At 36.8% G+C, this 26394-nt stretch overlaps 1 protein-coding gene across 2 annotated transcripts in view; it reads left to right on the forward strand.

Moving 5' to 3' along the window:
* The window catches only part of LOC123640073 (scavenger receptor cysteine-rich type 1 protein M160-like), an 85636-nt gene that overhangs the window by 33972 nt on the left and 25270 nt on the right, over positions 1-26394 (forward strand). For both annotated transcript variants that reach the window (XM_045554414.1, XM_045554415.1), the window contains exon 8: positions 732-1052. In XM_045554414.1, the coding sequence (XP_045410370.1) occupies positions 732-1052 (321 nt within the window). The remainder of the gene's footprint in view (positions 1-731; positions 1053-26394) is intronic.

Here is a 26394-nt window from a genome sequence, read left to right on the forward strand (position 1 = left end):
GGTGTAGAGTCATTAGTGCCCTTAAATTTTATCAGATTAATGAACCAATTCTAGAAACCCCACAATCAATTCAGAAAATTCATCCTTAAGGTATTGTTCCTCTGGAACCACTATTGATACCAAAATCTGTATTAGTCATGGTTCTCTTGGGAAACAAAACCAATAGAATGTGTGTGTGTGTGTGTGTGTGTGTGTGTGTGTATGTGTATGTGTATCTATATGTATCTATCTGCACCTATATCTATATCTATATGTATCTATACCTATATCTATATCACTATATACACACACACACATATAGTGTGTGTGTGTGTACATATATATATATATATATGTGTGTATATATATATATATATATATACATGTGTGAATGTGTGTGTGTGAGTGTGTGTGTGTGAGATCTCACAAGTCCCAAATCTGCAAGGTAGGTTAGCAAACTTTGGAGAAGTGTTGATGTTGTAGTCTTGAATCTGAAGATAGTCTGTAATTTCAGTCTTTTGTCTTAAGGTCTTGAACTGATTAGATGAGGCCCACCTACATTAGGGAGGATAATCTGCTACAAAGTATACTGATGTAAATGTTAATCACACCTAAAAAAAAAAAAAAGTACCTTCCCAGCAACATCTAGACTGATGTTTGACCAAATAACTGGGTACTATAGCCTAGCCAAGCTGACACATAAAATTAACCATCACACCCATTAACTACTTACCTCATTGTTCTTGATGTAGGCAATGAAACGTGGAGCCTGAGACTGGTGGATGGCCCCAACCATTGCTCAGGAAGACTGGAGGTGAAGTTTCAAGAACAATGGGGCACAGTATGTGGTGACGGTTGGAACAGTAATAATGCAGCTGTGGTGTGTGGCCAACTGGATTGTCCATCTTCTATCATTGCCATGGGTCTGGGAAATGCTTCTATGGGATCTGGAAAAATTTGGCTTGATGATGTTTCCTGCTATGGGGACGAGTCAGCTCTCTGGTCATGCAGGCATAGAGGATGGGGAATGCATGACTGCAGTCATAGGGAAGATGTTGGAATGACCTGTTCTGGTAAGATATCCAAACCAGGATTTCCTGTAAGAGAAAGTGTCTGGGCTCTCTAACATACTCATTTTTTTTTCTTTTTTTTTTTTTTTATTTCAGCTCTTCATGGGGGTACAAAAGCTCAGGTTATATACATTGTCCGTGTCCCGCCCATCCCCATGAGTCAGAGCCCCAGGCATGTCCATTTTCCAGACAGTGCGCCTGGCATTCACCATGTAGTCATACCTCCATCCCCTCTACCCCCCACCTCCCTGAGTCAGCATCTTCAAGCATGACCATTCCCCAGACCATGCACAACGCACTCATCATGTAGGCATGCATCCATCCCCTCCCCCCACCCCCATCTCAGTCTGATATCCAATTGGTATCCTTCCCCGATGTGCATTTAGGTGATCATCAGGGAAACCAATTTTTTTGTGAGTACATGTGATGCTTGTTTTTCCATTCTTGGGATACTTCACTTAATATAATGGGTTCCAACTCTCTCCAGGAGAACCAAAGAGATGTCGTATCATTGTTATTTCTTATAGCTGAGTAATACTCCATGGTATACATATACCACAGTTTACTAATCCATTCATGGATTGATGGGCACTTGGGTTGTTTCCACATCTTTGAAATTGTGAATTGTGCTGCTATAAACATTCGGGTACAGGTGTCTTTGTTATAGAATGACTTTTGTTCTTCTGGGTATATGCCCAATTAATGGGATTGCTGGATCAAATGGTAGGTCTACTTGCATCTGTTTAAGGTATCTCCATAATGCTTTCCACAGGGGTTGCACCAGTTTGCATTCCCACCAGTAGTGTATGAGTGTTCCTGTCTCTCTGCATCCATGCCAACATGTGTTGTTTTGGGATTTTTTTGATAAAGGCCATTCTCACCGGAGTCAAGTGGTATCTCACTGTGGTTTTCATTTGCATTTCCCTGATGATTAGGGATGCTGAGCATTTTTTCATATGTTTGTTAGCCATTCTTATATCTTCTTTTGAAAAATTTCTATTCATGTCCTTTGGCCACTTTTTGATAGGATTGTTTGATTTTTTTCTTGCTGATTTCCTGAGTTCTAAAAAGATTCTTGTTATCAGTCTTTTATCTGATGTGTAGTATGTGAAAATTTTTTCCCCATTCTGTAGGCTGTCTGTTTATTTTCGTGACTGTTTCTTTGGCTGTGCAGAAGCTTTTTAATTTAATCAGGTCCCATTCATTTATTTTTGTTGTTGCTGTGATTGCCTTAGGAGTTTTCTTCATAAATTCTTTGCCTAGACCAATGTCTGTAAGAGTCTTTCCTACATTTTCTTCTAGAATTCTAATCGTTTCCCATTTAAGGTTTAAATCTGTTATCTACCATGATTTGATTTTTGTGAGAGGTGAAATCTGTGGGTCCTGTTTCAGTCTTCTACATGTGGCTATCCAGTTTTCCCAGCACCATTTATTGAATAGGGATTCTTGTCCCCAGAGTATGTTTTTGTCTATTTTGTCAAAGATTAGATGGCTATATGAAGATGGTTTTATATTTGGATTTTCTGTTCTGTTCCACTGGTCTGTGTCCCTGCCCTTGTGCCAATACCAGGCAGTTTTAAGAACCACAGCCTTGTAGTATAGTTTGAAGTCTGGCAAATTAATACCTCCCATTTTGTTTTTATTGCTTAAAATTACTTTTGCTATACAGGGTCTTTCTGATTCCATACAAAGTGTATAATTATTTTTTCTAAATCTGTGAAAAATGATGTTGGTAATTTAATAGGAATTGCATTGAATCTATAGATTACTTTGGGTAGTATAGACATTTTAACAATGTTGATTCTTCCAATCCACGAGCATGGTATGGTTTTCCACCTATTTACGTGTTCTGCAATTTCCTTCCTTAGTGTTTCATAGTTCTGTCTATAGAGGTCCTTTACCTGTTTAGTTAAATATATTCCTAGATATTTTATTTTCTTTGTTGCTATTTTGAAGGGTATTGAGTCCTTAATTTGGTTCTCTGATTGAATGTTATTGGCATATATGAATGCCTCTGATTTGTGTGTATTGATTTTGTAACCTGAGACTTTATAAAAAAACACAAACTAAGTATATGCTGTCTTCAGGAAACTCACCTAACCTGCAAAGATGCATTTAGACTGAAAATAAAAGGATGGAAATGGATATTTCAAGCAAACGGTAGCCAAAAGAAAGCTGGTGTGGCAGTTTTAATTTCCAATAACTTAGTCTTTAAACCAACAAAAGTAATAAAAGACAAAGACAGTTACTACATCCTGGTGAAAGATACAATTCAACAAGAAGACATAACCATACTTAATATATATGCACCCAACCTAGGTGCACCCAGATTCATAAAGCAAACCCTACTTGATCTGAACCAAATGATAGACAACAATCCCGTAATAGCTGGAGACTTTAACACCCCACTGACAGCACAGGACAGATCCTCCAAGCAGAAAATAAGCAAAGAAATAGTAGACTTAAACAGAATGCTAGAACAAATGGGCCTGACTGACATCTATAGGACATTCTACCCAAAATCTACTGAATATACATTTTTTTTTCTTAATTGGTACATTTATGGCAGAGTATTCATTTCTCATTTTTTCAGAACTAACCATACCTCATATCCTCAATTTAGATCTTGAATATCTCTTTCTATAGGACCAAATCTATTTTCTCAGGAAATGAAACCTTATTTTCTAATATTTACCCCAATTTTCCCAAAATTAGGTTCACCAAACACTAGTATTACAAGGTATTCTACAAAAAGAAATTATCCATAGTCAAATAAGTTTAGGAAAACTTAATCAGAATGCAGTTATTTAAATACTTAAACATCTATGTTGAAACACTCACATACTCAACATTTCTTTCCCAAGACAACTCAAGTACTGATTCTTACTTGAAAGACTTATTTATGTTAAGATTGGTCCCAGTTGCATTAGAACAAATGAACCTCATCCAAAGGTAGGGGCTTATGGTTTACACAATTTAAAAAATGTTAGAAATTACCTTGCAGATTCCTTCTCCAAGATCAAAATTTTTATTAGACAACTTTCAAATTGTACAAAGAAAAATTCCATGTATACCTACTCATGTGGTACAATTTTAGAAGAGTTGAAATCCTTGACTCATATATTATTTCATTAGTGTTAGAGTTTCCATATTTTAAGTCAATATCAATATATTTATTCCTTAGTCTATTCTTTTCTAAGATGAATGGGTAAGATGCTAAATTATGTTTTAAATAATCATTAAATTCCAGTATAAATTTGAAATTTGCTTTTAAACTTACACAATTCTATTCTGCCTTTTAATTTAGGTAGACTTACATTTATGATTTATAAATAATCATAATCTTTCTTCAGAGATGATCTTCTTCCAATTTGAATTTTGCCTGTTGTTTTCTGGAAGCTTGTTCTGCCATTGAACTATTCTCTTTTTATTATACTTTTACTGATATATAATATCTGTACATATTTATAGGGTACAGTGATATTTTGATACATGCATAGAATGTGTGTGAACAAGTCAGGGTATTTAGGATATCCATCACCTTGAACATTTATTTCTTTATGTTGGAAGCATTTAAAATATTCTCTTCTAGCCATTTTGAAATATTCAATATATTGTTAACTATAGTCATCCTACTGTGCTATTGAACACTAGAACTTATTCTTTCTATTTAACTGTATGTTTGTACCTACTAAGTTATCTCTCTTTATTTCTCCTGCCACCCCCCACCCCACCCCACACACACACACGCAAGCCCTTCTTAGCCTCTGGTAACTATCCTTCTACTCTCTACCTCTATGAGATAATTTTTATAACTCCCACATATGAGTGAGAACATGCAATTTTTGTCTTTCTGTGCCTGTTTTATTTCACTTAACATAATAACCTCCAGTTCCATACATGTTTCTGCAAATAACAAGATTCCATTTTTTAACCCATTCATCCATTAATGTATACTGAGATTTATTTCATATCTTAGCCATTGTGTGAATAGTGGTACAATAAACATGGGGTAAAGGTATCCCTTTGATATACCGATTTCCTTTCCTTTGGATATATACCCAGTGGTGGGATTATTGGATAATATGGTAGTTCTATTTTTAGTTTTTTGAGAAATCTCCATTCTTTTTTCCATAATGGCTGTACTAATATACATTCCCATCAAAAGCATATGAGTTTCCTTTTCTTTACAGCCTTTGTTTTGGTGGGTTTTTTGGTTTTTGTTTTTTTGGTTTTTTTTTTCTTTTTTTTTTGTCATTTTGATAATAGCCATTCTAGCTGCGGTAAGATGGTATCTCATTGTGGCTTTGGTGTGCATTGTCCTGATGATTAGTGATGTTGAGTATTTTTTACATACCTATTGGATATTGTATGTGTTCTTTTGAGACATGTATTCAATCCTTTACCCACTTTTTAATGAGATTTTTTTTCCTGTTTGGTTGAGTTCCTTGTATGTATATTCTGGATATAGTCCTTTGTCAAATGAATAGTTGGCAAATATTTTCTCCCATTCAACAGGTTGTTCCCTCACTCTGTTAATTGTTTCCTTTACTATGCAGAAGCTTTTAGTTTAATACAGTCCATTTGTCTATTTTGGTTTTGTTGTCTGTGCTTTTGAGGTCTTAGCTATAAATTCTTTACCCAGATCCATGTCCTGGAGCATTTCTCCAATGCATTCTTCTATTAGTGTTTGAGTTTCAGGTGTTACATTTAAGTTGTTAATCCATTTTGAGTTGTTTTTTGTTTATGGTAAGAAATAGGAGTCTAGTTTCATTCTTCTTGATGTGTATATCCAGTTTTCTCAGCACCATTTGTTGAAGAGGTGTCCTTCCCCCAATGTGTGGTCTTGGCACCTTTGTCAAAAATAAGTTGGTGGTAAATATGTGGATTTATTTCTAGGTTCTCTATTATGTTCCATCAGTGTATGTGTCTGTTTTAATATCAACACCAGGATGTTTGGGTTACTGTACCCTTTTAGTATATTTTGAAGTCAGGTAGTGTGATTCCTCCAGCTTTCTTCTTTTTGCTCAGGGTTGCTTTGGCTATCCAGGCTCTGTTTTGGTTCCATATGAACTTTAGGATTGATTTTTTTCTATTTCTGCAAGGAATATTGTTAGTATTTTGATAGGAATTGCATTGAATCTGTGAAATGTTCAGGGTAGCATCTTAGACCATTTCAATGCTATAAAGAAATACCTGAGGCTGGATAATTTACAAAGAAAAGATGTTTATTTGGCTAATGGTTCTGCAGGCTATGCAAGAAGCATGGCACCAGTATCTGCTTCTGGAGAGGACCTCAGGAAGCTTCTTATCATGGCAGAAGGGAAAGGGACCTGGAATCACATAGTGAGAGAGGAGGAAAGAGAGAGAAGAAGAGGTGCTAGGCTCTTTTTAATAGCCATATCTCAAGGGAAGTGAAAGAGCAAGAACTCACTCATTACTACAAGAATGGCCCCAAGCCATTTGTGAGGGACCCACTCCCATGACCCAAATATCTGCCACTGGACCCCACCTCCAACACTGGGAATCAAATTTCAACATGGAATTTGAAAGGGAAAATATTCAAACTATATCAGATAGTATGGTAGATTTAACAATATTAATTCTTCCCATGAATGAGCATATGTCTTGTCATTTGTTTGTGTACTCTTCAGTTTTGTTCATCAGTGTTTTGTAGTTTTCCTTATAGAGGTTTTTCACCGCCTTAGTTAAATTTATTCTTAGGTATTTTTTGTAGCTATTTTAAATACGATTGCCTTTTTTGTTTCTTTTTCAGCTATTTTGTTATTGGTGTATGGAAATGCTACTGATTTTTGTATGTTGATTGTGTATCTTGTAACTTTCCTGAATTTATCAGTTCTAAGAGATTTTTGGTGGAGTCTTAAGTTTTTTCTACTAATAAATATACAATTGTGTCACCCTCAAAGAGGGACAATTTGACTCTTTTTTCCAATTAGGATGCCTTTTTTTTCTTTCTCTTTCCTAGTTGCTCTGGCTAGGACTTCCAGTATCATGTTGAATAGGAGTGGTAAAAATGGGCATCCTTGTCTTGTTCCAGTTCTTATAGGAAAGGCTTTCAGCTTTTTCCCATTCAAGATGATGTTAGCTGTGTGTTTGTCATATATGGCCTTTATCATGTTGAGGTATGTTCCTTCTATGCCTAGTTTTTTGAAAGTTGTTTTTATAAAGGGATGTTGAATTTTATCAAGTGGTTTTTCTGTACCTACTGAAAGGATCATATAATTTTTGTCTTTCATTCTGTTGATGTGATGTATCATGTTTATTGATTTGCATATGTTCTTATTTTTGTGCTTTGATTTGTTCTTGCTTTTCTAGTTTCTTGAGGTGCATCATTATATTGTTTATTTAGAATCATTCCACTTTTTTGATGTGGCATTTAGGTCTGTAAACTTTCCTTTTATCACTGTTTTTGCTGTATCCCCTAAGTTTTGGTATATTATGTTTCTATTTTCATTTGTTTGAAGAGTTTTTTTTTATTTCCTTCTTATTTCTTCATTAAACCAATGATCACTCATTCAGGAACATGTTTAATTTCCATGTAATTTTACAGTTTCCAGACTTTTTGATTTGTTATTGATTTCTAGTTTTATGCCATTGTGGTCTGAGAAAATATTTGATATGACTTTGATTTTTTAAAATTTGTTGAGACTTGTTTTGTGGCCTAACATATGGTCTATTCTGGAGAATGTTACATGTGCTGATGACAAGAATGCACATTCTGAAGTTGTCAGGTAAAATGTTCTATAAATGTTTGTTAGATCCATTTGGCCTAAAGTCCAGTTTAAATCCAATGTTTCTTTATTAATTTTCTGTCTAGATGATCTGTCCAATGCTGAGGAGGGTGGATTGAAGTCCCCAACTATTATTGTATTGGAGTCTATCTCTCCCTTTAGATCTAATAATATTTGTTTTATATATCTGGGGGCTCCATTTTTGGAAACATATATATTTAGAATTGTTACATCTTCTTCATGATTCCTTTATCATTATACGATGACCTTCTTTGTCTCTTTTTGTTTCTTTGTCTCTTTGTTTTTTTACTGTTTATGATGTAAAGTCTAGTTTATCTGATATAAGTAAAGCTACTCTTGCTCCTTTTTGGTTTCCATTTTCATGGAATATCTTTTTCCATCCCTTCACTTTCAGTATTTATGTGTCTTTACAGGTGATGTGAGTTTCTTGTTGGCAGAATACAATATGGTCATTTTTTTTCCATTCAGCCAGTCTATATCTTTTAAGCAGAAATTTAATTTGTTTACTTCAAAGTTGTTATTAATAGGTGAGGACTTATTCCTGTCAGTTTGTTAATTTATTTTGGTTGTTTTGTATATTCTTTGTTCATTCCTTCTCTCTTATTGTGTATCATTGCAGTTTGGTGGTTTTCTGTAGTGCTAACATTTGAGTCCTTTCTCTTTCTCATTTGTTTGTCTGCTCTACCAGTGAGTTGTATACAAAAGTATACAATCCTTCCAGATGTAGGATTCCCTTAAGCATTTCTTGTAGGGCCAGTCTAGTGGTGATAAATTTACTGATTTTTTGCTTCTTAGGGAAAGACTTTATTTTTCCTTTATTTTTGAGGGATAGCTTTGTTAGGTATTGTATTTTTGTCTGGCATTTTTTCTTTCAACACTTTGAATATATCATTTCATTCTCTCCTGGGCTGTAAAGTTTCTGCTGAGAAATTCCTTGTTATTCTGATCTGGGTTTCCTGATATGCAATTTGACACTTCTTTCTTGCTGTTGTTAGAATTCTGTCTTTGACTTTTGACAGCTTGACTGTAATGTGATTTGGAGAAGACTTTTTGGGGGTTGTATCTATTTGAGGATCTTTGAACTTCCTGTGTCTGAATGTCTAAATCTCTTGTAAGACCCAGAAATTTTTCAACTATTATTTTGTTAAGTAAGTTTTTTATGCCTTTGTCCATCTCCTCTCCTTCTGGAATACCCCAAATCCAAATATTTGGCCACTTTATGGTGCCTCATGTGCCACATAGTTTTTCTTAATTCTTTTTTATTCTTTTTTCTTTTCTTTTCTTTTCTTTTCTCTTCTCTGACTGGGTTATTTCAAAAGACCTGTCTTCAAGTTCTAAAATTCTTTCCTCAGAATTTATCTAGTCTGTTGTTGGAGCTCTCGATTGTATTTTTTATTTCATTCATTGAATTCTTCAGTTTCAGGATTTCTGTCTGGTTCTTTTTTTATGATTTCTATCTCTTGGTTGAATTTCTCATTCAGGTCTTGATTTGTTTTTCTTATTTCTTTGTACTGTTTGCCTGTGTTTTCTTGTATCTCACTGAGCTGCTTTAATACCATTATTTAAAATTGTTTTTTAGGCTTTTCATAGATTTCTTTTTAGCAGGCATCTGTTACTAGAGAATTATTGTGTTCCTTTAGGGGGTGTCATGTTTCCTTGCTTTTTTATGTTCCTTGTGTCTTTGTCTTTACATTGGCATCTGAATATCTGGTGTAACAGTCACTTTTTCCAACTTTTTGGAATTGGCTTTTGTTGAGGAAAATTTTTCCTGTCAATATATCTATAATGTTGGTTGCATAGGGCAGTTTAGCTTTGATTCTGGGTACACGCAATAGTATAGTCTCCATATAATTTTTTGACAGTAATCAGTATCAGTAGTGTGTATTATTTCCTCTGTGGTTTAGACTTCAGCTGTTAGTGGAGGCTGTGGTAAGGATTTTCTGAGAATGGGGACATCAGGCAAGCTAGTCCTTGGGCCTCAGTGGTGGTGCTGTCAGACCAAGCATGCTTGTCCATGGGCCTCTGAGCAGTATATGCAGTCACTGGTGTTAGCCAGTCCAGGCAGTTCAATTCCTGGGCTTCTAGGTGGCTTGCTTGGGTATCTGCAGTGGAAGCATTGGGCTGGACAGGCGGACAACTTCTGTGGCACCTGACAGGCAAGCATAGTATCAGCAATGGCAGTAATGGTAGCAGGCCAGCTTTTAGACTCCCAGGCAGCACATACTAGTGCTAGAAGTAGCAGTATGGGCTGGTAGGCCAGTCCCCAAGCCTCCAATTGGCACATATGGGTATGTGCCAGCAGTGATGGTGACCTTTCCTCAAGGTTGCTGATGGTGCACACAAGCACAGGCTGTAGTGGGTGAAGCAGGCCAATCTCCAGGCCCCTAGTCAGCAGGCTGAGAAAGCATCAGGTGGGGTAAGCCTACCCTCATGCCCCCAGATAGTATCCAGTGGGACTGTTTGCCAGTCCCACTGAAGTCTCACTGAAGTGCACAGTGGCCCTGCTGCTAGGAGGGGGTGGGGTTGCTGTCAGTAGCATTGGCCCCAGGCAGGTGACTCTCAGGCTCTGGAGCCCAAAGTCTTTGGCTCCCATAGTCCTGGGGGCAGCCTTCCTAGTACACCACACATTCCCCAGAGTATAATAGGACACTGCGTAGGCTAAAGTTCTGGGGGCCTGGCTGCACTTTGGATCTAGCCAGCATAGCACTATTGCAGCTCTTTTGGTGGATATGTGGAGATGTCAGTGGGGCACCAGGGATGTGGAGATGCAGAGACTACTGGGTTCCAGATCAGAATGCAGTCTGGTAGGGCTGGGCTCTCAAAATGGTGCCATACTGCAAATGCTTGTGTCTTGGGGGAGTGTGAGAATCAGCATGAGCTCCCTCTCTGGAACAGTGCTGTTATGTGGACTCTAGGCAGCTCCCTATGTTAGTCTCAGGGCCCCCGAGACTAGGATAACATGACTAGGATTGCAGGAGTCACAGTGGGAATGTGGATCACTGGGGATCTCTTGCTTAGCTTTTTCTACACTGGAGAGCCTCACTGGGCTGCCAGCCAGTCCTGGTGAGGCTAGTTGCCTTGTTTGTACCTTGTTCCATGCCTTGGATGTTCCATGTCACTTCTTTGCGGAATTCAAGTGTTTTCCTTTAGACTCTCTATTCCATGTGTGATTATCTACTTGCTGTTTTTGTCCTTCTTGGTGGGGGTGATGAGTGCTGAGTACCTCTACTCAGCTATCTTGAAGCCTCTTGAAGCTTCCCCCCAAACTATTGCCTTTTAAGAGGAAGTTCTCTCCATGCTCACAAATATCAATGTGTCTTTTAATAAGATAGTTGAGGGTCCCTGAATGTGTGAACTCAAAGTCTAGTCCATAGAAACTACCCACACGTTGTATTTCTGTGCTTTTATCTGTTACTGTAAACTACATACTTCCTTATTGGGAGATATTATGGTTTATATATATATATATATATATATATATACACACACACACACACACACACATACACACATACATATACACACACACATGTACACATACACACACATATATACATATTTTTTAATTCAGGGGCACATAAAATCAATGTGATGTCACCTTCTTATGTTGACTCATCTACTACAACTCTCTTTTTTCTATCTGAGACTCTCTCAAAGTGGATGTATGTTGCTACAAAGCAATAAAATATGTTTTCCATGATATTTAGAGTGCTTCATTTAGGGAAAAAATATCCATCTGTTTCTAGACATCCTTTCAGTGAACCTCAATTTTTATAGAGATTCCTGAAAGATATATATTTACATTCCTCCCCAAAAAACGTATAGCTTTCTAAATGTTAGTACCTGAAATGAGTCCCATTTTGTAAATTTTCTTTTTATTTTTATAGCAAAGTTGATAAAACTGCTCTACTACACTCAAATGATTATAGTTTCAAAACTCCTGCCAATTACACAAAGATCTTAACTTATGCCTCATAGATCCTCTCACTGAGCCCCAAAGACACAGAGTAACAGATAGGCTTAAAATGGAAATGCATTACAACTTTATTTCTCTTCTTAATATGGTTTTATTTAGGGAATTAACACATATCCAAACAAGATTATATCAAGATAATCAATGTATTAAAATTTTATTCAGCAATTTTACAAGCATCAGGAAGTGGAGCTGAAGTGGTAGGAAAGGATAAACATTCTAGGCCTTCTAGACCATGTTAATTATATTGTTTTTCTTCTCAAGGCCAATAGGAGGTAACTTAGCAGACTTTATATGGTCTGACAAAGTCAGAGTTGATTTTTTGACATGTTGGCTCCTTCAATATTAGGAATTAATAAATCTGTTAATATAACTTAGAACATAAAATAGAAAAGTATAGAGGATCCTATAAATAACATGTAATAATATGAATTTCTACTTTTTAACTGAAAGCAATAGAAAACAAGAGGACATCATCCATGATTTTTTATTTTTTATTCCAAAATATTAAGGTGGTACAAATGTTTTAGGTTACATGGATCGTTTTTGTAATGCTCAAATCCTGGCTATAGGTGTGCCCATCACCCAAATGGGTGTTCATAGTAATCATTAGGTTGGTTTATTCCCCTCCACTCCTCCCTCCATCCTCCTGATTGCGTCCACTGGGTTTTACTTCCCCCTTTGCACTTATGTGCTCATTGGTTAGTTCCAATTTCATAGGGAGTACATGCAGTGTTTGTTTTTCCATTCCCGTAATACTTCACTTAAGAGAATGGTCTCCAGTTGCATCTAGATTGTTTCAAAAGGTATTAATTCATTTTTTATGGCTGAGCAGTACTCCGTGGTATACATATACCACATCTTATTAATCAACTCATGAATTGATGGGTACTTGGGTTGATTTCACATCTTTCCAATTGGGGATTGTTCTTCAATAAATATTTGAATGCGGGTGTCTTTTTGATAAAATGACTTATTTTCCTCTGGGGAAATACCTAATAGTGGAATTATTGGATTGAATGGTAGGTCTACTTTTAGTTCTTTGAAGAATCTCCATACTGTTTTCCATAGAGGCTGTAACTTGCAATCCCACCAAAAAAAGTGTATAATCATCCCTTTTTCTTTGTATCCACACCAGCATCTATTATTTTTAAACTTTTTAATAAAAGCCATTCTAACTGTGGCAAGGTTATGTTTCATTGTGGTTTTAGTTTTAATTCCCCGATGATTAGTGATGTTTAGCATTTTTTCATGTTTCTTGGCTATTTGTCTTTCTTCTTTTGAAAAGCATCTGTTCATGTCTTTTGCCTATGTTTTAATAAGATTGTTTTTTCTTGCTGATTTGCTTGATTTCTTTTTAAATTGTGGTTATAAGACCTTTATAGTTTGTCAATATTTTCTCCCATTCTATAGATTGTTTATTTGTTCTGTTGATTGTTTCCTTAGCTGTGCAGAAGCTTTTTAGTTTAATCAAATCCCCTTTATTAATTTTTTATTTTTGTTGGCATGATTGCCATTGGAATCTTTTTCATAAATTCTTTGTCTGGGCTGATATCTAGAAGCAGTTTTTCCTACATTTTCTTCTAAAATTCTTATGGTCTCATGCCTTAGATCTAAGTAATTTATCCACCTTGAATTAATTTTTATGAGTGGTGAGAGATACAGGTCTTGTTTCAATCTTCTGCATGTTGCTATCCAATTTTCCCAGCACCATTTTTTGAATAAGGCTTCTTCTCCCCAGTGTAACTTTTTGTCTGCTTTGTCAAAGATCAGTTCATTGCAAGCAGATGGCTTTATATCTGGGTCCTGTGTTCTATTACATTGGTCTATGTCTCTTTTTGTACCAATACCATACTCTTTTGATTACTATAGCCTGTATAATAATTTGAAGTCTGCTAAGGTGATACCTCCAGATTTGTTATTTTTGCTTAAGAGATCTTTGGCTATTTGGGCTATTTTCTGGTTCCAAACAAAGCGTAGAATTATTTTTTCTAGATCTGTGAAGTCAGAGTTTGGTAACTTGGTAGGGATTGTGTTAAATTTGTAAAACACTTTGGGTAGTATGGACATTTAACAATGTTGATTCTACCTATCCATGAGCATGGTACTTTTTTCTATTGGTTGCATCTTCTGCAATTTCTTTCCTCAGAGTTTTGTAGTTCTCCTTATAGAGATTTTTCACAACCTTGGTTAAGTATATTTCTAGATATTTTATTTTCTTTGTACCTATTGTGAATGGTATTGAATCTTTGATTTGACTCTTGGCTTGACTGTTATTAGAAATGACAGTATATAGAAATGCTACTGATTTGCATACATTGATTTTGTATCTGGAGACTCTAATGATTTTATTTATCAATTCCTGAAGACTCTTGGTGGAATCTTTGGGGTTTTTCTAGGTACAAGATCATATTGTCAGCAAAGAGTGATAGTCTGACTTCTTTCCCAAATTGGATACCCTTAATATTCTTCTCTCACCTGATTGCCCTGGCTAGGACTTCAGCACTATGTTGAATAGAAGTGGTGACAGTGGACATCCTTCTCTTGTTCCAACTATTAAGGGGAATGCTTTCAGCTTTTCACCAGTAAGTATGATGTTGGCTATGGGTTTTTTATATATGGATTTTATAATTCTGAGATATGTTCCTTTTATGCCTAGTTTCTCGAGAGTTTTTTCATGACAGGGTGCTGGATTTTGTCAAATGCTTCTTCTGCATGTAGTGAGATGATCATATGGTCTTTGTTTTTGCTTCTGTTTCTGAAATGAATCACATTTATTGATTTACTTATGTTGAACCATTCTTGCATCCCTGGGATGAAGCTCACTTGGTCCTGGTGGATTTTATTTTTTTGATATGTTGTTGAATTTGGTTTGCTAGTATTTCATTGAGGATTTTTGCATCTATATTCATAAGGGATATTGGTCTGTAGGTTTCTTTTTTTGTTGTGTCCTTTCCTGGCTTTGGTATCAAAGTGATACTGGCTTCATAGAAAGAGTTGTGGAGGATCCCCTCTTTTTTAATATTATGGAATAATTTTTGCATTATGGGTACTAGGTCTTCTTTGTAGATCTGATAGAATGGGGCTGTGAATCCATCTGGTCCAGGGCTTTTTGGGGGGGTGGTGGGTTTTATTACTAATTCAATCTCACTGATCATTATTTGTCTGCTCAGGAGTTCTATTTCATTCTGGTTGAGTCTTGGGAGGTTGTATGATTCCAGGAACTTTTCCATTTCCTATTCATTTTCTAGTTAGTGCACATAGAGATTTACATAATATTCATGAATGTTTTGTATTTCTGTAGTATCAGTTGTAATGTCACCTTTTTCACTTCTGATTGAACTTATTTGGGTCTCTTTCCTTCTGTTCTTGGGTTAATGTAGCAAGAGGTCCATCAGTTTGTTTATCTTTTCAAAGAACCAACTTTTTGTTTTGTTAATCCTGTGTATTGTTTTTGTTTTCCAATTCATTTTATTTTCCACTTCATTTAGTTCTGCTCTGACCTTCATTATTTCTTTTCTTCTGCTGGTTTAGGGTTTGGTTTGTTCCTCCTTTTCTAGTTCCTTGAGGTATGATATGACATTAGATTATCTATTTGTGATCTTTTTGTCTTTTTGATGTAGGCTTTTAAGGCTATGAATTTTTCCCTGAGGAATGCTTTTTCTGTCTCAAAGATTTTGATAGCTTATGTTCCCTTTATCATTCAGTTCAAAGAACTTTTGATTTCCATCTTAATTTCATTATTAACAATCTTTCAGCAGCAGGTTGTTTAATTTCTATGACTTTCTTTAGGCTTGAGTGTTTTTCTTGTGATTGATTTCTGGTTTTATTCTGCTCTGGTCTGAGAAGATACATAGTATTATTTCAATTTTTTTGAATTTGCTGATACCTGTTTTGTGACCTAAAATATGATCAATCTTGAAGATCTCATGTGTTGCAGAGAAGGATGTGTATTCTGTAGTATTTGGGTAGAATGTTCTGTAAATGACTGTTAGGTCCATTTGATTTAGAGTTTTAGAATTATTTCTTTATTTATTTCCTGCTTAGGTGATTTATCAAGCTCTGACAGTGGGGTGTTGAAGTCCCCAGCAATTACAATGATACTATTAATGTTTATTTCTTTGCTTAGCTCTAATATTTGCTTTATGTATCTGGGAGCTCCTGTGTTGGGCACATATATGTTTAGGATTATTATGTCTTCTTTTTGAATAGCTCCCTTTACCATTATTTAATGACCCTCTTTGTCTTTCTTTACCTTTGTTGGCTTATTGTCAATTTTATCTGATATGAGAATGGCTACACCTGCTCTCTTTTGATTTCCATCTGCATAGAATTTTTTTTCATCCATTTACAATGAGTCTATGTGCATCCTTGTGGTTTAGGTGTGTTCGCTGGAGACAGAAGATACACGGGTTGCATTTTTTCATCCATTAGCCAGCCTATGTCTTTTGAGAGGAGCATTCAGTCCATTCACATTGATTGATAACATTAATATGTGGGATGTTGGTCTGTTCATCCTGTGGAATAGTCCCTTATTGCTTTGTTTTACCTCTTGTTCTATTGTTTTAAAGGAGTTCTAAATTTTTGGTGATTTTTATAGCTGAGTTTACACTGGTGAATAGCTGTTGTGCTGATTTGTGTATAGTGCTCTTCTGAGTATTTTGTGCAAAGCAGGTCTGGTCATGACAAATTCCCATAGTGTTTGCTTATATGGAAATGACTTAATTTCTCCATGTATTGTGAAATACAAAATTATAGGCTGGCAGTTGTTCAGTTAAAGTTAATTAAAGATGGCACCCCAATCCCTTCTGGTTTCTGCTGAGAAGTCTGCAGTTAGCCTGATGGGTTTTCCTATGTAGGTTACATGAAGCTTTCATCTTGCTGCTTGCAAAATTGTCTCCCCCATTTTGATTTTGGCCAGGTTGATTACTATGTGTCTTTGAGATGACCTATTTGCTATGAATCTTCCCAGTTTTCAATGTCCATCATGTATCTGTATGTTTGAATTTTTAGCATTGCCTGGGAAATTTTTCTCAATATTAGTAATTTCCTCAAATAGATTTTTTGTGCTTTCAGCTCTTTCTTCTTCACCCTCAGGAATACCCATAATTTGAATGTAGTACACTTCACATAGTCTCATATCTCTCTCAGTGATTGCTCAAACTTTTTTATACTCTTCTCTGCCTCCTTGAATGACTGGGTTATCTCAAGATCCTTGTGTTTAAGCTCTGAGATTCTTTCTTCTCCTTGGTTTAGCTTGTTGTTTAAGATTTCTGCTGCATGTTGAAATTCCCTGAATGACTCTTTCATTTCCTTAAGTTTTATTATATTCTTTTTTATGAGGTCTAACTCTCTAGTGACTTTTTCATTGATTTCCTGAAATATTTTTTGGCTTCTTTTTGTTGGTTTTCAACTTTCTCTTCAATTCCAGTCATCTTATTTGCCATCCATATTGTGAATTCCATTTCTTGTCATTTCAGCATTTCCTTGTGGGTGGAGTCCACTACTGTAGTTCCATTGTGTTCTCTCGGGATGTCAGACGATTTTGTTTTCTCATATTGCTGGGGTTCTTTTGCTAGTTTTTTCTCATCTTACTTCTCTTCTCTCAGCTCTGGGTTAATAGGTATGCAGGGCACTTGTTCTCCTTTGCTTGGAACTCTCTCAAACCTAGTCCAGGAGTGAGAGCTGCTCAGGGCTTGGGGGTCCTGAGTGAAATGTTGGACCTCAGGAAGATTCTGCTGGCTGAGCAGTAGTGGTGAGGACTTAGAGTCCAGGCACAACTCTGGAGTCTCAGGGGTGGAATCACAAGCCTACCAGGGGCCCTGGAGCTACTGGGGCAGAGCCTTCATTTCAGGCAGTGAAGGCTGCAGAGCTGCCCATATGCAGGGCTGTTCTACCCATGTGGGGAACTGCTGATGCCCATTCACACAAGGTTTCTCTCAACAGCCCAGATTCCACATAGATGGACCATATCTGCTGGTCAGCCAAGGTTCTCTCTCCACTCCTAGGACCCACTTAGGCAGTTACCCAAGGCTTTCCAAGTGGTGCCTGTGGCATCTGAGGTTCCTTGTCTGTTTGGCTTCCACACCAGGGAGCAGGCATTCTCAGCCCCCAGTCACAGTGCTCAACACAGGGAGCATCTGTTCCCTCCCCACCCTGTTCCCACCCTCCCGTGGGGGATGATGCTAATGTTATTGCTGGATGGCTTGGTCCTGAGCAGACCTGGCTCTGTCCACCAGTGCAATCATGATATCATCAGTTTCAGAAGTCTGCTATTGGCAGGCACCAATGGAAGCTGCACCTGCTCTCTGGTGAAATGTCTGTGTATAGACTCTGAGCAGCCATGATTTTTTAAAGTTAGATAAAGAAGTAAGCATTAGATAAATAAAGATTATATTCTTAATATAATTAAATATATATATTCTCACATTGATAGGCAATATAACTTATTTCACAGAATATGCACAGCACACCAAAAACTACCAAACTGCTCGAAAAAAAGTTAGTCTTTCTAGAACTAGATTCCAAAGGTTTCTCTTTTTTTCAAAAGCAACCAAATATTTTATTATAAAATTATATTTATATAAAATACAGCCACTTAAATTTATGGTTTTGAAGAATATTCCAGGATGCAGAAAAACAATGGTCATAGAAGAAGTGAAAGAACCAGACCAAAATCTTTATATACCATATAATTATTATGTATATGCAAGATAAGTACCTTTTTTAGTTTTTTGATTTTCCTATGTCTGTTTTCTTAAAAATAAACATTTTACTTTTCATGCTTTTTGGTAATCTGCTTGTTTAGTAAATAGTATATTTGGAACATTTACCCTAGCATATTAAATATTATTGTATTAACTTCTTGAGCAATGGGAAGTTTTTTATCATATTGACATGCTATGGCTATTTAAATATTTCTTTATTATTCATTTTGTTTTCAATTCTGCTCTTACATGTATAATTACAGGTAAAAATTTACACATATTTGTTATTATTTTTTTAGGATTAACTCTTGTAAGTGGAGTGGTGGTAGTCAGGGCCTCTTCACCCCGCTGAAACTTTTCTTGAACATCATTTGTCATCTCTCATCATTTCTATCAGTGGCTCTTTCTTTTTACATGCCTAACAATGGATACTTGATCTATTATATTTATGAATTATTTGCCAATGCTCAGAATCATCAAATTATGACCCTCTGTTTGTAAGGCCTGTTTTGAACAGCCCATGAGCTACAAATGGTTTTTGTTTCTTTAAATGGTTGCAAAAACAAAAAAAGAAACAAAACAAAAAAATGAAGTGGAGTATGCAGCACAGACCATATGTGGCCTAAAAAACCTAAAATATTCACTATCTTTGCCTTCACAGAAAAAGTTAGCTGTACCCTGAACCAGAAGCACGGATAAAATGGTTCATTTCCTTAGTCCTTATTCTTGTCATACTGTCTATATGAAATTTCATATTTAAATTTGCATATAATCTTATCCTTTATGAATAGCACAGATGTTATGATGCTTTGATGGTTTTTAAAAATTAACACCCATGTAAATAATTTTTATCCTTTTCTTTCTTTATGAAAACTTTAAGGATAATTACCATGAAAGAATAAAAAGTATAATTTCATCAAAAATAAAAATGTGCTCAGTGTTTTAATTATTCTTAACGGAAACACAGAAAAAGCACAGAGGCTAAGTTGTATTCTAATATGCTGCCTTTGTTGTCATAGATATCAAAAAGCAAAAAGATCTAGATTTTTTAATTGATTGTATTACACAAAACCATTTAGTCATTAAAAATTTCTTCTCTGAACCATTCAAAGGTGCCAAAATTATGTTATATTAATATTACTTGAATATGTAATACACAGAAATATTTTGAATACTTACTATGTGCTAGATCCTGTACTTTACACAGTTTTGAAGTTGAACATGGATTCAATGCCTGACTTCCCTCTTGACTTAGTAACTGTCATTTGGCAACTCTTTTCATTTCCCTAAACCTCAGTTTCTTCATTTGCAAAATGAATATAATAATATTATCCACCTAACAAGGTTGGTTGACCTGGTTTTCAACACAAAGTGATAGTATATTGATTACTAACTAGAAAACATATATTTAAGTCCCAGCTCTGCTACTGACCAATGATGGGTAAGTTACTTTATTACTCTTAGCCTAAGTTTATGCATATATAAAATGGAGATAGTAGTAGTATCTTTAGTGTTTTATGAGTACTGTATTAAATTATCACATGTATGTCAAATTTTTACAGCAATTTATGGCACGTCAGTGCTCAGTAAATACTGGCCATTAACTCTTTTTTATTATTTCAGAATATTACAGGGGTACAAATGTCTTGGTTACATAAATTGCTTTTGTACCATTTGAGTCAAAGTTATAAATGTGACCATACTGCAGATAGTATGCATTGTACCCATTAGGTGTGAATTTACTCATCCCCACCTCCCCACTCCCAGTAGCTGGATTTCAGATGAATGTTATTTCCATATGTGCACATAAGTGTTGATCAATTAGTTCCAATTTAATGGTGAAAAAATGTGGTGTTTGTTTTTCCATTCTTGTGATAATCCACTTAGAAAAATGGTCTCCACTTCCATACAGGTTATTATAAGAGGTACTAGCTCACCGTTTTTTTATGGCTCAGTAATTCTCCATGGTATACATATACCATATTTTCTTAATCCACTCATGTATTGATGGGCACTTGGGATGTTTCCACATCTTTGCAATTGTGAATTGTGCTGCTATAAACATTCGGGTGCAGGTGACTTTTTTATAGAATGTCATTTTTCCTTTGGGTAGATACCCAGTAGTGGGATTGCTGGATCAAATGGTAGTTCTGCTTTTAGCTCTTCAAGATATCTCTACACTACTTTTAATAGAGAGTGTACTAGTTTGCAGTCCCTCCAGCAGTGTATGAGTGTTTCTATCTCTTCACATCCACAAAAGCATTTGTTGTTTTGGGACTTTTTGATAAAAGTCACTCTCATTGCAGTTAAGTAATATGTCATTGCACTTTTGATTTGCATTTCCCTGATGATTAGAAATGTTGAGCATTTTCTCATGTTTCCTGGACATTAGTCTATCTTCTTTTGAAAAGTTTCTGTTCATGTCTTTTGTCCAATTTTAATGGGGTTGTTTGACTTTTTTCCTGCTGATTTGCTTGAGTCCTTTGTGGATTCTAGTTATCAGACCTGTATTGGATGTACGACAAGCAAATATTTTCGCCCATTCTGTAGGTAGTCTATTCACTCTAATGATTATTTCCTCTGCTGTGCACAAGCTTTTGATTTGATCAGGTCCCATTTATTTATTTTTGTTGGTGCTGTGATTGCTTTTGGGGTCTTCTTCATAAAGTCTTTGCCTAGGCCAATGTCTATAAGAGTTTTTCCAACATTTTCTTCTATAATTCTTATAGTTTTATGCCTTAGATTTCAGTCTGTTATCAATTGAGTTGATTTTTATGAATGGTGAGAGGTGCATATTATTTTTCAGTCTTCTATATGTAGCTATCCAATTTTCCCAGAAACATTTATTAAATAGGAGTTATTTTCTCCAGTGTGTATTTTTGTCTTCTTTGTCCAATATCAGATAGCAATGTGAGGGTGATTTTATATCTGGGTTTGATGTTCTGATCCATTGGTCTATGTCTTTGTTCTTGTACTACTACCATGCTATTTTGGTTAATATAGCCTTGTAGTATAGCTTGAAGTCTGGTTAACTGATGCCTTCCAATTTGTTCTTTTTGCTTAGGGTTGCTTTAGCTATTCAGGATCTTCTCTGGTTCCATATGAAGTATACAAGTATTTTTTTCTAGATCTATAAAAAATGATGTTGGTATTTTAATAGGGATCGCATTGAAACTGTAGAACACCTTGGGTAGTACAGACATTTTAACAATATTGATTCTGCTGATCCATGAGTACAGTATATATTTCCATCTGTTTATGTTATTATGGGTTTTTTCAATCTGTTAATATCCTCTGCTATTTCCTTCCTTGGTGTTTTGTAGTTCTGCCTGTAGAGGTCTTTAACCTCCTTAGTTAAATGTATTACTAAGTATTTTATTTTGTTGTTGCATTGTGAAATATATTAAATCTTTGATTTGGTTCTCAGTTTGACTGTTGTTGGTGTGTATGAATGCTACTGATTTGTGTACATTGATTTTGTAACCTGAGACATTGATGAATTTGTTTAACAATTCCAGTAGTCTCTTGGCAGAATCTTTGGGGGTTTCTAGATATAAGATCATAACATCAGTAAAGAGCAATAGTTTGACCTCCTCTTTCCCCATTTGGATACACTTGATTCCTTTCCCTTGTCTGATTGCTCTGGCTACAACTTCCAGCACTATGTTGAATAGAAGTGGTGATAGTGGACAACTTTGGTGCCAGTTCTAAGCGGGAATGTTTTCAATGTTTCCCTGTTCACTATGATGTTGGCTGTGGGTTTGTCACATGTGGTTTTTGTAATGTTGAGGTAAGTCCCATCTATGCCTACTTTGTTAAGCATTTTTATCATAAAAGAGTGCTGAATTTTGTCAAATGCATCTGCGTCTATTGAGAGGACCATATGGTCTTTGTTTTAACTTCTGTTTATGTGGTGAGTTACATTTATAGATTTATGTATGTTGAACCATCCCTGCATCTCTGGGATGAAGCCCACTTGGTCACAGTGGATGTTTTTTGTTTTGTTTTATTTTGTTTTATGAGAAGCAGCTGCATTCAGTTTGCTAGGATTTTATTGGGAATTTTTGCATCAATATTCATAAGGATTGGAATATTCATTGAATATGGTCTGTGTGGTTTTGTTCTTGTTGTTGTTGTTGTTGTTGAGTCCTTTCCTGGCTTTAATAGCAAGGTGTTTTTTGGCTTCATAAAACATACTGGGGAGAATTCCTTCCTTTGCGATATTATGGAGTAGCTCCAGTTCTTCTTGGTAGGTCTGGTAAAATTCAGATATGAAACAATCTGGTCTGGGACTTTTTTCTGTTCCTGGAAGATATTTTTATTGCTGCTTCAATTTTGATACCTGATATTCGTCTGTTCATGAGCTCTATTTCTTTCTGATTGAGCCTAGGGAAGCTGTATGTTTCTAAGATTTGTCCATTTCCTCTACTTTTTCAAGTTTATGTTCATAGATATTTTTATAGTATTCAGAGATGGTATTTTGTATTTCCATGGTATCAGTTGTAATTTCTCCTTTTTCATTCCTTATTGAGCTTATTAGAGTCCTTTCTTTTCTGCTTTTGGTTAACCCAGTGGGAGGCCTCTCAATTTTACCTTTTCAAAAAAACAACTTTTTGTTTCATTAATCTTCTGTATAGTTCTTTTATTATTGATTTCATTTAGCTCTGCTCTGATATTGGTTATTTATTTTCTTCTGTTGGGTTTAGGACTGGTTTGCTCATCCTTTTCCAGTTCTTTGAGATAATTCATTAGATTGTTGATTTGTGATCTTTCTGTCTTTTGGATGTAGGCATTTATGGCCATGAATTTTCTTCTCAGGATTACTTTAGCTGTATCCCACTGATTTTGATAACTTCTGACACTTTATCAAAGTTCAAAGAGTCTTGTGATTTCCCTCCTAATTTCCTCCTTGACCTGACTATTGTTCAGCAGTAGGTTGTTTGGTTTCCATAACTTTTTGTAGAGATGAGTGTTTCTGTTGGAGTTGATTTCTAATTTTATTCCACTGTGGTCTAAGAAGATACATGGTATAATTTCTGTTTTTTTTTAATTTGTTGAGGCATGTGAGACATGTTTTGTGGACTAGGATGTGATCAGTCTTAGAGAATGTTCCATGAGCTGATGAGAAGAATGTGCATTCAGTGGTTTTAGGGTAAAATGGCCTCTAAATGTCTGTTAGGCCCATTTGTTCTAGAGTTCTGTTTAAGTCCATTTTGTCACTTTCTGTTTGGAGGATCTGTACAGTTCTGTCAGAGGGGCGGTGAAGTTCCCAGCTATTATGGTACTGCTGTTTATCATTTTGTTTAGATCAAGTAGGATTTGCTTTATGAATCTGGGCATACCTGTGTTAGATGTATAAAAATTTAGAATTGTTATTTCTTCTTGTTAAATTGTTCCCTTTACCATTATATCATGATCATCTTTGTCTTTCTTTACTTTTGTTGATTTGAAGTTTATGTTATCTGATATGAGAACTGCTACACCAGCTTTCTTTTGGTTTCCATTTGCATGGAATATGGTTTTCCATCTTTTCACCTTGAATCTGAATAAGTCATTGTGAGTTAGATGTGTTTCCTGGAGACAGCAGATAATACTCTCTAAGCGTATTTTTTACCCATTCAGCCAGTCTGTGTCTCTTGAGTGGCGAGTTTAAGCCATTCACATTTATTGAAAGAGTTGATTAGTGGGGTGGATTTCTGTTCTTCCTATTGAGTAGGACTTTATAGCTCTGTCTTACCTCTTGAGCCATTATAGTGACTGGGCTCTGACCTTTAGCTTTTGGGGGATTTTACACTGGTGGAAGTCTATTGTCTGATCCATTCATCTTATTTGCCATCCATATTCTGAATTCCTTTTCTGTCATTTCAACAATTTTATTGTAGTTGGAGTTCACTGCTGTAGCTCCATTATGATCCCTTGGGGGTGTTGATCTGTTTTGATTTTTCCTGTTTCCTGGGTTCTTTTGCTTTTTTCTTCTCATCTGAAGCCTCTTTTCTGAGTTACAGGTTACTAGGTTTGCAGGACTCCTGTTCCTTTTGGGAAATCTCCAGATAGTTGTAGGATGTGCAAGTTGGGAGCTGGACAAGACTCTCTTCACTGAGGCTGGTACTGTGGAAATTGCTTTATCCAGGGTTTCCTCACAGAGGTAACTGTAGCAGCTGGATAAGGTTGTTGTGGGTTCTTGGGTTGTGGAAGATTGCTCAAAGCAGGTCACAGTGTGCTGGTGGTTTGAGGCTGGGGGCTCTCTGGCAGGACATTGGACTTTAGAGCAGCTCTTCCAGCCTTGATTTGGTGATAGAGGCTCTGGGTTGTGATCTTGGGGTCCAGATGCAACACTGGAGACTTGGGGATGGTGTCTCAGGCCTGGCAGGATTTCTGGAGTCTCAGGGGCAGAGCCTCAGGCTCCATGATGAAAGCCTCAGAGCTGAGACTAGGAAGGAACCATAAGTAGAATCTCTGAGCAAGGCCCCTGAGCCAAAAGTTGGGCTGTGCACATGGCCACTGATACAACCTGGAGGTCAGGGTCGGGGTAAAGTAGGCAGGAGGCAATTGGGGCCCAGAGGGTGGAGTTGGAGCAAGCAAGCAGCTGGCTGGTTGCAGGCACCAGGGTCCCGCTGATGCGAAGTTAGTCAGACTGTTGTTGGCTCCAACAGCCCAGGGACCGTGGAGCTTTCCATGCTCTTCTTGGAGCCTGCCAAAGCAGCCACCTGAAGCCTCTCAGTTCAGAGCCTGCTGCACTCCTGCATGAGAGCCTCCAAGGCAGGACTGGAGTGGAGCCAGAAGCAAAGCCTCTGATCAGGGGTTCTGAGCCAGAAGTGGGGCCATGTAGATGACAGGATGACCAGACCTGGAGTGGGGGATCAGGGTCAGGCAGGCAGGAGGTCACTCAGGCCTGAAGGGAAGATTCAGGGCCAAGCAAGCTGCAGGCTACTTCTTAGGCACAAGGGTCTCGTGGATGCCAGGTCAGATGTGCAGAGGTAGTATCTCTCCATCCTCCACCCAGAACCCTCCAAAGTAGTCACCCAAGCCTCTCAGATAAGAGCCTGCTGCTGTCGGGTCAATTCTCGTGCCCAGATCCCACTGCACTCTAGGAGAAAAGCTCCTGGCTTTGAGTTCCAGGGTATGGTTCAGAAAAGCCACAAATTGGTCCACTTCCTCCCCAGCCCACTGTAGACCCGGCATGGTGCACCTGAGAGTTCAGGATGGCTTTACCTGTTGCCTGATCCCCCCAGCATCTGTTGTCTAGTGCAGCAGCTCTGCACAGACCCCAGGCATGCTCCTGTCTGAGCAGGTAAGGAGGTCTATGGGGGTGTTGTATGCCATCTTATAGTTCACTCCACACTGCAACAGAGGGGCAAGCACGGCACTCCCACACTCTATTCTCCTATTGTTCTCCTCATGTTTTCTAATCTTTTTATATGTTTCACTCCATTACCTTTTTTTCCACACTGAGTGTCCCACATTGGTTCTCTGTAAATTCACGATGCTGCTTCCAGGATGAGAGATCTGTGTGTAGGCAGCTGCCTGCAACTTTCACTTCTTTCCTTGGGAGCAGCAAGTTAGCAGGCTGCCTCTAGTCCACCATTTTCCCCCCTCCAAAAGTTTCAATTTCGAAAGCTGGCTGTTTCAATTTGGCCCAAACTCAATTTCTGATTTCTTAATTCTTAAAAAAAAAATCACCTATACTTCTTCTCATATACAATGAATTTTGTGTTCTCTTTTCCTGAGCTCTAATTTATTTTTGAAATCATTTCATTTAGTATCTCTAATAGGCAAGTGTCTAAGTTTTCCTGGATGTGTTAATATCACAGCCCTATGCATTTTTTCCTTGACTCCACATTATATCATATAACCTCTTCCTAATATTCTCTTTAGCCTCTAACAGATAATAT

The sequence above is a fragment of the Lemur catta genome, chromosome 6 (genome assembly GCF_020740605.2).
Source record: "Lemur catta isolate mLemCat1 chromosome 6, mLemCat1.pri, whole genome shotgun sequence".
Lineage (NCBI taxonomy): Eukaryota > Metazoa > Chordata > Mammalia > Primates > Lemuridae > Lemur > Lemur catta.